The 13,956-nt window shown below is 35.1% G+C and overlaps 1 protein-coding gene across 1 annotated transcript; it reads right to left on the bottom strand.

Annotated features, from left to right (window-relative positions):
- Positions 1-1,408: 1,408 nt before the first annotated feature.
- On the bottom strand, positions 1,409-3,445 carry LOC122604436. The gene has a single exon (XM_043777329.1). The coding sequence runs from the start codon at positions 3,443-3,445 to the stop codon at positions 1,409-1,411; it is 2,037 nt and encodes a 678-aa protein (XP_043633264.1).
- Between the last annotated feature and the right edge of the window lie 10,511 nt (positions 3,446-13,956).

Here is a 13,956-nt window from a genome sequence, read left to right as displayed (position 1 = left end):
CGCGTTCATTGTCTGTGTCGTCATCTGTGTCGTCATATGTGTCGTTGTCTGTGTCGTATGACTCGGCATCTACATCTTCGTCTTCTATGGAAAAATTAGGTTCAACTTCCATTGGTTCTACTCCTCTACTCAACCCAGTAGGAGTCAACTCATCCAAATTAGCAGACAACAAAATATGAGAGGAATTGCTGCCATGTAAAAGATCCACTTCACTATCTCCCACATTGATATCTCGATCCCATATTTTTCGATGATTAACTTCTTGGACAACTTTCCAATATTTGCTTGAATCACCTCTTCTTTTAACAGGGTCATCAAGGTAAAAGACTTGATTCGCCTGTGTTGCAAGAAGGAATGGGTCTTCTTTGAACCATTCATATCTAGAACAAATACTTGTTATGTTATCCTTGGTAACTAAACCTTGTTTGTCGGTCTTGTACCATTTACATCGAAACAAGGCAACCTTACAGCCTCCTATATAACATAGCTCTAGAATTTCTTCCAACACGCCATAATACGGTATTCCTTCATCATCGGTTGTTGAAATTCCGCTGTTCTGAGTTGTTCGGCGTAGATCTCGACTATTAACCACAAACCTCACACCGTTAACTACGCAAGCGGTGTAAGAGTATACATGGCATGGTCCATTCGCCAAAGCAAGTAACTCGACACTACAACGAGAATCACCATCTACATGCATACGTTTGATCTATGAAAATGATAAGATCTATGAAAATGATAAGGTTGTGCAAGATTAGATTTAATAATATTTTGTTATTTTAGAAGAAAAAAATTGCATGTGTTTATGTATTTACCTTTTGCTTAAACCAGGAGGGAAAACTTGTTAGTAAATTAGTCCCAGCCGGCATTTCATTGGTAAATTCACTACATATGTACAAGGAATTAGTATAATTATCGAAATTATAAGGTACGAAAGGACATCGACATAAGAAAATACACTTACTTCTTGTATTCGTCGATCTCGGAACTGTTGTTAAGTACAAACCAATCTATCTCCGCCTGAAGTGTGCGATCCAACCCTTTATCTACACCTTTACTGATAGGTGTACATACTGAATTGAAGACATAAAACTCACGTCTAGGGGTTGGAGCATCCTCATTTCTCTCAGGCCGATTAAATCTTGTTTGTACACTGTTTAGATATCTTGTACACCAAGTGTTGGCTTCTTCTGCAACATACCCCTCCGCAATAGAACCTTCAGGTCTAGCTTTGTTCCTGACATAATTCTTCAACTTTTTCATGTACCTTTCAAATGGATACATCCACCTCATGTAAACAGGCCCACCTTGAATGGCCTCTTCGGGAAAATGCATAACCAAATGAATCATTATGTCAAAAAACGAAGGAGGAAATATTTGCTCAAGAGAACATAAAATTTTGATCAACTTAGCTTGAGCTTTTACCATGTCTGATGTCATCAACCATGTCTGAGTCTAAATACGCTCGAACACCGAGTGGAAGCAACCGTTGCATCATTATATGATGGTCATGAGACTTGAGCCCTGTTAACTTGCTATCATTGTCGGTTACTTTGTTACTGAAGTTTGAGCCAAAACCATCAGGTAACCCTACTCCCTTGATGAATTGACAAAAAAGAGTTATGTCCTGAACTGAGAAAGAGTATTTGGGATGAGGCTTAACGACCCTACCATCCTTGGTTTTTCTGAGCCACAACTCTTCGCGAATGCCCCATTCTTTCAACACCATCCTTGCCTTATTGGTGTCTTTTGATTTTTCCTTGTGCATTAACAAAGTATTTAACAAACTCTCACAAACATTTTTCTCTATATGCATGACATCCAAATTATGTTTTAGCTCAAGAAAAGGCCAATATTCAAGCTCGAAGAAAATAGAACGCTTACTCCAATTCAATTCAATTTTTGGATCACGTTTTCTTTTCTTACCCCCAAAAAGAGGATGTTTTCCCGGAGGATGATGCGGCAACCTATTAACTTGTGCTAAGATAGTTTTCCTTGTTTTCTTTTTGGGAGGACGTCGAGTCTCGATCTTGCCATCAAATGAGAGGCTTTGCCTCCATGGATGGTCCACCTTTAGATACATTCTATGACCTACATAAGCGGTTTTCCCATGGACACGACACGATGGAGTATCCTTGGCACATGTAGGGCATGTTAAGTAACCTTGGCCACTCCAACCAGACAAACTACTACGAGCAGGGAAATCATTGATGGTCCATAAAAGCATAGCACGCATTGTGAAGGTAGTGTTTGTAGAAGCATCTTGTGTTTTGACTCCGCAAGACCATAGACTTTTCAATTCTTCAACCAATGGCCTCAAAAAAATATCCATGTCCCTCCCAGGTGATTTAGGGCCAGGAATTAACAACGTTAGCATAAATGTAGACTCTTTCATACATAGCCAGGGAGGCATATTGTATGTCGTCAATATGACCGGCCACATGCTATAAGATACACTCATGTTGCCAAATGGATTGAAACCATCAGCAGCCAACCCTAATCTGACATTTCTAGGTTCACTGGCAAAATCTGGATACCTTTTGTCGAAGCCTTTCCATGTTGTACCATCCACCGGGTGATGCATCTTACCAACTTCCGTACACTGTCCAGTCGCATGCCAAGTCATATCTTTTGCAGTGTGTCTTGAGTTATACAAACGCTTCAACCGAGGAGTCAACGAAAAGTAACGCATCACCTTGTGTGCTACTTTCGTCCCCGTAGTGTTTTTATCTATCCATCTACTCTCAGAACATTTCCAACAAACTTCGTCTTTTAGGTGATCACCCCAAAATATACAACAGTCGTTCTTGCAAACGTCGATGTTTTGGTATCCTAACCCAACTTTGTCCAATATCTTCTTAGCATCATAGTGTGACACAGGGATTGTATTTTGTTTAGGCATAGAAAATTTAAGCAACGAAAGCAATCCATCGAATGATGTATTCGTCCATTTACTAGTTGCCTTCAGGTGATTCAACCTGGCCAAAAATTCCAACGAAGATATCCAGTTATTACCAGGGTATAGCTCCAAATCAGCAAGTTTGAGCAGCTCATCGAGTTCGTCATTTGTACTTGGTGCTTGTGTTGTGTTCATTGGGTCATCGATACGCGTGGTGTGTTCATAGTCATGCGTCTCCTGGCGAACATCGGCGAGAAAATCATGCAATTGTCCTCTCGTTTGAGGAATGGAATGTTCTATTGGCAGGACGACTGGTTTACCGTGAAACTTCCATATAGGGAAATGTTCGCTAAAACCATGACTATGTATGTGCAATTGTATTTTTTGAAGTGATTGCCATTCAAGGTTTTCACATCTTTCACATGGGCATCGACATAAACCATCATTAGTCATGTGGTCCTTACACCTCTCGATGAATGCAGAAAGACCAAACCAAAATTCATCGGACCTACGGTCTAAAGTAGTCCAACTCTTATCGATCGACATTAGAATGGCTGTGTTCATCACAATTATATAACATTTAAAATCATATAGTAGATTAAAAGCATACACATCATATATCAAAACTAAGGGATAACGAGTGGTTCATGGTGATCGGTTTGTCTCAGGGTGGTCGTCCTAACCCACTCTTTGAATGTTTTTCCTCATATATAGATACATATAACTGATTTACTATTGATAGAAAATTCGGCAGCATTTCCCCTTACCTCCCCAAATATGTGCATGGAAAACACATATTCGTGGGAAGAAAGGGAAAATGTTTGCCGAATTTTCTTTAAATAGTAAATCAATTATACGCATCCATATCCTAGATGAGACAAAACATTCAAAAAGCAGTCCCAAACTAGGGACTATCTGAAATTAATTTCTACTAAATTAATTTCGGACGGGTGACCTACGGTATAAAACGAGGGAGAATTATACATACATACACACATACATACATACATACATAGACATAGAAAGCTTACCGCCGATGGAGAGAATTATAAGCGGAGAAAGAATTATATATTCTGGAAAAAAAATACAATTTCTGAAATAAAAGACATATATTTAATTCTGAAATTACATAATATATATATATATTAACTAAATCCAAAATTAAAAAATATAATTAATTCTGAAATTACATAAAATATATATATATATATATATTAACTAAATCTGAAATTAAAAGATGTACTTAATTCTGAAATTACATAATATATATATATATATATTAACTAAATCCGAAATTAAAAAATATAATTAATTCTGAAATTACATAAAATATATATATATATTAACTAAATCTGAAATTAAAAAATGTAATTAATTCTGAAATTACATAAAATATATATATATTAACTAAATCTGAAATTAAAAAATGTTATTAATTCTGAAATTACATAACATATATATATATATATTAACCAAATTTGAAATTAAAAAATATAATTAATTCTGAAATTACATAAAATATATATATATATATATTAACTAAATCTGAAATTAAAAAATGTAATTAATTCTGAAATTACATAAAGTATATATATATATATATATATTAACTAAATCCTAAATTAAAAAATATGATTAATTCTGAAATTATATTAAATTAAATATATATACATATAATATTGGTTCTGAAGTTAAACAAAATATAAATTTATATATATATAAATTAAATATATATTAACTAATTTTGAAATAAAAGAACGGCACTTACAAGAAAGGAGAAAGAACGGCAATGAACGGCGGCAATGGTGACCGGAGATGAACGGAAACGTGGTGGGGGCTGTGAAGAAACGAAAATCTGAATCCGATTACAAAATAAAAAGATTGATTACATCAAATAGAATAAATATAAAAACCAAACCTGGAGGTTGATTTGATGGTGGAGGTCGGCGGCAGCGTAGAAAGCGCGGGGGAGGGGGGGGGACGGAGGAGTTCACGGCCGGTGAAAGAGAAGTAGTGGGTTGTAGTGATGGATTGTGGTGGTGGATTGAGCGTAGAGGGTTTTGGTAGGTGAAAGAGAAGTGGCGGCCAAAGATGGGGTGTATGAATGACCCGATCTATATTGTGGCGGATGTATCAAAAATTTTGCAGTTATGGGACGACAATTGTGACGACTATGTCGTCCCCAAACCGAATTTCACATTTTTTTTATTATTTTTGTTATTAAGATACTCCCTCCGTCCCATTTTAATTGTCCAATTTTGACTAGTTAAGTCTTTTTCTTTTGAGTTTGACCGTAAATATTAAGTGTTATCTAGCAGTCTAGCACAAACAAATATAATTACGGTCAAAGTCGGAAGAAAAAGACTTGACTAGTTAAAACTGGACAATTAAATTTGGACGAAGAGAATACTATTCAATTTTTAATTAAATTATTATAATAAATTAAAATACTAGTAAATGCATTATTTTATAGTTTTTTATTATAATTTTAAATATCATTATTAAACTTGTTTGTTATATAATGTGAGCTTATTGGACCTTTACATTCGTTTGTTATCTCATATGGGCCCAGATTGGGCTATGTGTTCATCATTCGTTTGTACGCCCTATCGGTTCTTTAAACCTGTTTGATATATGATGTGAGCTTATTGGGCCTTTACACTCGTTTGTTAACTCATATGGGCCCATATTGGGCCATGTGTGGTCGTCATTCGTTTAAATGGGCTTATCGCTTCTTTAAACCTGTTTGTTATATGATGTGAGCTTATTGGGCCTTTACACTCATTTGTTATCTAATATGGGCTCATACTGGGCCATGTGTGGTCGTAATTCGTTTGAATGGGCTTATTAATTCTTTAAACTTGTTTATTATATAATGTGAGCTTATTGGACCTTCATCATTTGTTTGTATGGCCTTTTCAGTTCTTTAAACCTGTTTGATATATGATGTGAGCTTATTGGGCATTTACACTCATTTGTTAACTCATATGGGCTCATATTGGCCCATGTGTATTCGTAATTCGTATGAATAGACTTATCTATTCTTTAAGCCTGTTTGTTATATGATGTGATCTTATTGGGCCTTTACATTCGTTTGTTATCTTATATGGACCCATATGGGCCCATGTGTGTTCATAATATATGATAAATAAACGTATGAATGTATATTTTTAACTCGTATTGTATTTGTTTGTTTTGTTTTCGCTTATCAAAATGCGCCTAAATTTAATTGCACAATTAATATTTCTTTTATATTAAATAACACTATTTTTTGGAAATTTTTAATTAAAATGTTCAAAAATATATTTGGGGGCGACAAAGTCGTCACAAAACTCGTCCCTAGAACAATGGCGGGAACTTTTCATTTAGGTGGGAAACGAAAACATTTTTTTTGTTGGGAAAAATATTTAGGGACGACTAAGTCGTCACAAAACTCGTCCCTAGAACATTGGCGGGAACTTTTCATTTAGGTGGGAAACGAAAAAATTAAAACGAAAACATTTTTTTTGGGAAAAAAAAGATTTAGTGACAACAAAGTCGTCAACAAAAGCATGGCGGGAGTTTTTTTTATGGGAGGGAAAAGAAAAAAATGAAAATGAAAAAATAAATATAGGTTGTGACGACATTTGCGACGACATAAAAGCGTCACTTTTTTTCCCCATTTTTTGTCATTTAGAAAATTCAAAAAGAAAAAGCAAAATTATTTTGTGACGACAAAGTCGTCGCTGAAACCCTTCTTTGACTTTCTTAGTCAGCTCGTTGATTTTTTTGTCGTTTAGTGGGGCTTTGGTGACGACTTTTGCGTCGTCCCTAAATTCATCGTCCCTAAAAGCCATTTTTTCTGTAGTGTAGTTCGTGCAAGATTGTTTCAAGTTCGTTTTGTTTGTTAGGAACCCTGTTCGTCGGCGGAGGTATATCTAGACCAACTCAATTAAATATTAATCTTATAATTGTTTTGTCAAAGGGTTTTGGCCTAATACCGTATCAAAAACTTAATGTTAATTTCATAAATTTCATCGATATGCATAATCATAATTTTGTCTTAGTACGAGTTGCATGAAAAAAAGGATTTTCGTAATCACTATATTGTGGAATTCAAGTTTTATAAAGCAGAACATACAAAGTCATTTTTTTTGAAAATCATGGAGCCGTGAAAACTCTAAAGAGGACAATGTGCATGAAAGTCTCTTACGAAAATTTTTACCTTTAGCACTTGAAGTGCTTTAACGTTTTTAGAAAATTAATATGTAGATTCTTAAGCCCATAAATATCCATTAAGTTATCAGTTAATTATCATACATTAGGGGAACGACTTTGGCAGATTGGGATATCATCAACACATTGTGACTAGCTTATGAAATCTAATTTAATAAATCGATGTAGATGACTTTGGTGCACCCGAATTTCGAAGGTTTAATCACTTATTGAGGTAGGGATTCTTATTTAAACTATGTTCGTTATATAATACTATGTACAGATTTTTGTTTTAAACTTGTATGTTTGCATATGTATATATATATATATATCGAAACTATGTTTTGAATTCCGTTTGTTACTTCTGCGTTACTCCGTTGTTAAAGTGATTTTGATATGTCTTTTAAGGCTTAATAAACTATTTTGCTCGATTCGTTTATATGTTAGTTATGTTTAAAAGATTTATCTAAATTATGATCTTAGAAGTATTATAGATATGAGAGAGTTCTTTTGACAAACAATATATATATGATGAAATTTTTATTTGAAATAAGAAAGCTTTTGAAGCATTGTACGATAAGATCATTTTTAAAAAGCTATTTATAAAGTTGTTTAGATATATGAAAATTTGATATGAAAACCCCGAGCTAACCACCTGTAGGGGTACTACGGGCACATCATTGGGGGCATCAATGCTGTGACACTTCTGTGTCAGTGTGATTAGTTACGACGTCTCCGGTGTACGTGCTACAAAAGCATTGCCTTTTTGTTTTGGAAGTCATATGAGTCGACTCTAGTTTGTAGGTTCTGGTAGGTTGGATGGTTGTGTTGTGCCCGACGCACCATTGCACATTTGCAGGGTACATTTGGATCTGCATGTCTGTTGTACATATGTCTAACATTTGTTTTGTCGGTCCATGGGATTTGACATGCAAGTGTATGCGTTTTTGTTGTGAGAGCTCGGCTGACTTTGAAAATATGGAACTCAGAAATATTAGTTTAACAATCTTGGATTTGAAAATATGAAACTTTGTGGATTTTTGATAAATTGGATATTGATATACTCCGTTGAGAATATTAAAATATTGTTTTGATCGTATGATTAAATTTGTTTAGAATTAATATTTGTTTATTTAAAGTTTGTCTATAATACTTTGGTTCGTTAAAAATATCTTTTAAATTTTTGTATGTGTTAAATGTTTATTTGTTTGACAAATACAGTTTGTCTAATATCCGCACACTGAGCAATTGGCTCAGCCGCAGTTTTTCTTTCCCTGCGACACGTTTTTAAGAAAGATATATCAATGGACTTTAAGCTAGCTTCAGCGCATAAAAGATTTGTTGAAGATCAAGGTCAAGGATCGTTAGGCTATGATAATTGTAATATGTTAAGAGAAAATTTTGTTTAGCACTCTTGTATTATTGTTTTAATTCGAAAGTGACACTTTATATTAGAGTTTAGAAGTGTAGGGTGTTACAACAAGTATCCAGATTTGATCAACAGCATGACTGACGCATCATACTTGAAAGAGAGATGTATTATGTGTGCAACCAATGATGATGTTGACACAATGAACTCTTACATTGTGAATCACATTCCTAGGATGTACATGTACTACTTAGTGTCGATTCTATATATGCATCTAAACAATTAAGGTTGTAGTATATTGCTGATACTGCAAGTATTGGCCCGTCAGACATGAGTCTCACATACAATTTATGCTTCAAATTCATTTTTCAGCAACAGGGGTTATGTCATTTAACTTTTGTTGTTGTGTGTATGATATAAGCCATACCTGGATATTCCGCATAAGGTCAATGATGATCTTCATTTCATAGGTTATTTATTTTGAGTTACCGTTATATGTTAACGTTCATTTATAGATTAATTGAGTTACGACTTTGACCTTTTTTAGATGTGTATGGACTTCTCAGACAATGGGGACCTCTCAAAAAGATTACTGGATATTGGTAGAGCCAATACAGTTGTTGAAAAGATTTTAATTTCTAATTTACGGTATGTAATCCTTAGTTATATATGTGTACATGTTGTATGAGTTGTTGAGTTCATTCTGTCCTATACCATATTATTGACGTTCGTTTCGAATTGTAAGATCAGATGTTGCATGTTACGTCGTGGGGAAAAACATGTAATTTCCATTCCGATGAAATAATTCGGGAGAAATCTAACAGCAACATTGTTGTGACGCTGATAGGATGCTTGATCCGAGGCATGAAGTTTAATTCAAACTACTCATCATATTAATACATTTTTTTAGAATTAATTAGTATGAAAGCTACATTGTTTTCATGTTTTTTATTTTGATCGTTATTATATATTAATTTCCTTCTAGGTGTTACACATTTAAAAACAACATTAGCAACACGGTTCTGTACTGACCTTCCGATTCCACAAGCTTATGATAGTTTTTGCCTTTAGATAATAAATTATTTATATTAGTAAGATGATTTCATACTAGATGTTTCATTTGGATTTGGAGAGGGATCAAATGTTGCATCTTATGTTGTGGAGGAAAACATGTAACTTCCATACTGATGAAATAATTCAAGAGAAATCTAACAACAACGTTGTTGTGACGCTAACAAGATGAAAGTTAATTCAAGTTACTCATCATATTAATATTTCTTTTATTGTATTCATGTTTTTTATTTTGATCGTTATGCATTAAATTTATTTCTCAATAGGTGTTACACATTTGAAAACAACATCTGCAACAAGGTTCTGCATTGACCTTCCGATTCTACAAGTTGTTGAGTTTAAGTGAAGGTGTGTCTTATCAACTTGTTCAAATTATCGACATGATTTATATGTTAAATATGATACATCTTTGCAGACCACTTAGACGTGTTTTGTTCACGGAGTCTTCCCTAGTCGGGTGATTTCAAATTAACCAGGATAAGATCCACTTTTAAGCTTCTTTCGAATAATGTTAATGTGGTATGTAAAAATGTGTTCGCCTTATACACTAAGTTAAATACATTAACACTTAACAAGGACTTGGTTTATCTCTCACAAAAATACTAAAATACAAAAACACTAAGTTAAATACAGTAACACTTAACAAGTCCACTAAGTTGCAAACAAATTTTTCTAAATTGAATTGTCACCAATGCAATTAAGTGAGAGAACGATGAAAGAAAATAAAACTTAAAATCTAATTGGTCCACCTAATTTACCATATGAGTTTGTGAAAATTTGTTTGTAATTAGTTTGTATATGTAGCATTGCTCTTCGGTAGGCAATCTACACAAGAACGGGTTGTATTTAGAGAGTTTTACTAAAACAAGAGAAAGGTAACCGTGCATTGTGGCGATGATGGAGGTGATGGCAGGGTGGTGATGTAATAGCAGTGGCAGTGATGGGATAATCTACTTGACGGACTGTGCCCTTAACCGTACGGGCGCAGCCCTCGGATTTAAAAATTCGTTGAAAGTAAATCGAATTACTTCTCTAATGAAAGAACATGAAAATTTAATAACATCCATATAGTTTTTATGATTTATTGATCTACAGTTTTTGAGTTAAATGATTTTGAATGAATTAGAGGAATAAAATGAATTATGGAGGAGAGGGAAAAAAAAATATAAGTGGTTAAAATTTGAGCAGAGATAAAAGGTATTATAGTTTTTTAGGTAATATAGAATAGATAAGAGGAACATTTTCAGAAAGTAAATATTGAAACTTAAAATTTAGAAAGAGATTATTTTCTTTATAAAATATTATAGATAATATGTGACATGGTGACCTTATTATTTATATGAAACATATATAATCAAGATATATCTATGGCAATAAAAATAAAACTCGAATAAAAATTAAAATAAAAATTAAAAGTAAAGGAGCAAGTAGGTGGTGTTTGATTAATACTTAATAAATAAGTCATGAGTTAATGAAATATTGTTGGATCAGGGATTCGTTGAGGGACTCAGCGAGTGGCTCATTCAGCGAGCTGTTAGCGAGCTCATACATCTGCAAGCATAATCTATCTTCAAAGTCTAAAGGATATGTTCAATGACTCACCGTCCAGTATTTGTTAGTCAAATATGAGCGGGAATTTGGAGATTAGAAGAATGGTCCCAAGGACACGTGTTGAAAGATCAAGATGAAGACAGGTGACCTTGTACTACTTCGGTGCAGTGAAGTTTCTCTTTCATACCGTTTTTGGAAACAAACAAGATAAAGGAAAGAGGCTTCTGCAGATCTGAATGATCCACCAATAGATAGTTGACAACCTTCATGTGTCAACATCTACTAGGGTAGTCATGTGATTCCTTATCTGCCTATAAAAGGAATCACTTGACCTAGCCACTAAACTGTTAGTGTGTTCCACAGTTTACCTTATTTTCTCTAAGTAATCTGTTAAGTTTTTGTGTGTTCAAAAACTTAACATATTTTTCTGTTTATTGTTTATTGTTGTTGTTATCAAACAACCATCCATGTTTTCATCGTTTAGTTGAAATACATATAACTAAACAAAGTTCCTTACATCTCATCTCTGTTATTGTTATTTCGTATTTACATTATTTGTTAGTTAAATTGAAACACAAGCAGTGCATTCGTGGACCATTAAGTGGTATCAGATCCACCGTTCCTAAATTATTGGAACAAGATCTGTTTGCCTCTCGTGTTTACATTACTTTCTTTCTTTTCTTCACAATTAAATCTAAATTTTTTTCTTTTCTATTTTTAAAAGATGTCGTCTGTACCCACTCTTGTTAACACGCGTGCCTTTGGTTACGTTTCTATTCCTCCAAAATTTGAGCCAAAGGACTTTGGTTCATGGAAGGAACGAATGTTACTACACATAGTGGGTGTAGAACCATATCTTATGACCATTCTAAATGAAGGTCCGTACATTCCCACATATGTTCAAAGGACACCAGGTGCAACACCTGATGCTCCTGAAATTGTAACAGATCTAGTCAAGCCTGAAGTCCAGTGGACTGAAGAAGAGCGAAAGCTCGTCAATCTTGACTCTAGATTGAAAAACATGATCATCACCACCCTTCCCACTGAGGTGATGAAACTAGTCATTAAATTCCCCACTTCAAAAGAAGTTTGGGAAAGACTAGTAAGCACTTATGAAGGGTCAGCTGACTTGATTAAAACCAAGAAAATTGACCTCAAACGTGCCTATGAAAATTTCTTTTCTCTTCCTGATGAAAGTCTCGAGGGCACATATACCCGATTTAAAGGGTTGCTCAATGACATGACAAACGTTGGCATTACTCATGACAATTTTGAGGTATGCCATAAGTTCATCGCTTCTCTTCGTCTCAAATGGCAGAATCTTAGACAAATCCTCCGTACCACCAAAAAGATTCAAGAACTGGATCTTGAGGAGTTGTTTGGCACTCTTCAATTTGAAGAGAAAGCCTTGGCTCAAAACATTAGAGCCTCTGCTGAATCTAGGAGACATGCTGGCTCCTCTTCTGCTACCAGCACTTCTGCAAACCCCTTAACTGACCCTCTTGCTCTCATCTCTTCTGAGCCCATCTATCCCAATGATGGTGCCAGCACCTCTTCTCTTCCAGCATCCTTTCAAGCTCTTGTTGAAGAGCTTGATGCTGAAGAGAAACAGGAAATGTTCAGTGATTTTGTTGAATTTGCCTTAATAGCTGGAAAGAAGTACTCCAGGAAATGGAACAACCGTAAGTCGGTTGCTCCATATAAGCCTCCTGTGGATAAATCACAGGAGGAATGCTGGAAATGTGGTAGAAAAGGCCACTATCAAAAGGAGTGCAGGGTTTCTATCCCAACTCCTGCTGCTCCAAAATCTAACTCATCTAAAACTGCTGATGAATACAGGAACAAGTATTATCAGCTCAAAGCCAAAATGGCTGAAACTGAAGAGGCCAAAACACCAGGCAAAGGTCTGGTCGCTGAAGAGCATGACTGGGCTGATTCAGATGACTCTGATGATGAGGAGTATGTTGACGCCATGTGTCTCATGGCTCTGGCTGATAGTGATGCGCTGACAAAAGACCAAGTCTCAACAAGTCAGTGGGTCAATGTCACTGTCAAAAAGGTACATACTCTTCTTTCAACTACTGATAAGGACAAAACCAAAATTCTTGAGTCCTTGTCATGTGATATTCAGTTCGTAGAAACTCTGCGTGCTGAAGCTCACTTAAAACTCCTTTCAGTAAGTTCTGAATTGAGTGAAAAATCTGATAAACTCAACAGACTAAAGAATGTTCAGGTTGAACTTCAGTCACATGAGTTACTGACTCAAAAACTTCAGCTTGAAAATGAAAAACTCAAGCTTGAAGTTCTCAACCTCAAGAAGATTGTGACCTCTTGGTCAAAAGCTTCTAAGTTTCATCATCAATGTCTTAATGAACAAGTCCCTGCACAAGTTCAGGCAGTGATAGATGGAGATTTTGAATCTGCTGCCTGTATCGCTGACATGTTTAAAGATGATGTGAAACCGAAAATCTCAATTCCTCCTTCTGGTATTACTTCTCCTGAGGAAATGAAAAAGTTGTATTTCGTTAAAGGAAATGATTACCACACTGAAATGGACGCTGGATCCTCCACATCTCTCTCCAGCGACCCTTCAAATTCTTCTGAAGCTAAAGCAGTTAGCTCATCCTCGTCCTCAAATAACATATTTTCCCATTTGCCTATTGTTGGCATGATGCCACACGAAGGCAAAATTCAATATTCTCCAAATGAAACATTTCATGGAGACATCTCAAGTGATGGGTACAAGTCCATCGCTCCTCAGCCCCTTACTTTGAATAAGTCTGAGACTTTTAAAAGAAGTAACGTTGCTGCTCCTTATGACTATAGCACGCCTCAGCGAGCTGATCATACTAAGCAGCAACCTCAGTCTATC

The sequence above is a fragment of the Erigeron canadensis genome, chromosome 6, assembly GCF_010389155.1.
Source record: "Erigeron canadensis isolate Cc75 chromosome 6, C_canadensis_v1, whole genome shotgun sequence".
Taxonomy (NCBI): domain Eukaryota; kingdom Viridiplantae; phylum Streptophyta; class Magnoliopsida; order Asterales; family Asteraceae; genus Erigeron; species Erigeron canadensis.
Note: the sequence above shows the minus strand (reverse complement) of the source record. Positions and strands in the feature narration are given on the sequence as shown.

Coding starts and splice junctions, on each gene's coding strand:
- LOC122604436 (XM_043777329.1), bottom strand. CDS start 3,445: ATGTCGATCGATAAGAGTTGGACTACTTTAGACCGTAGGTCCGATGAA.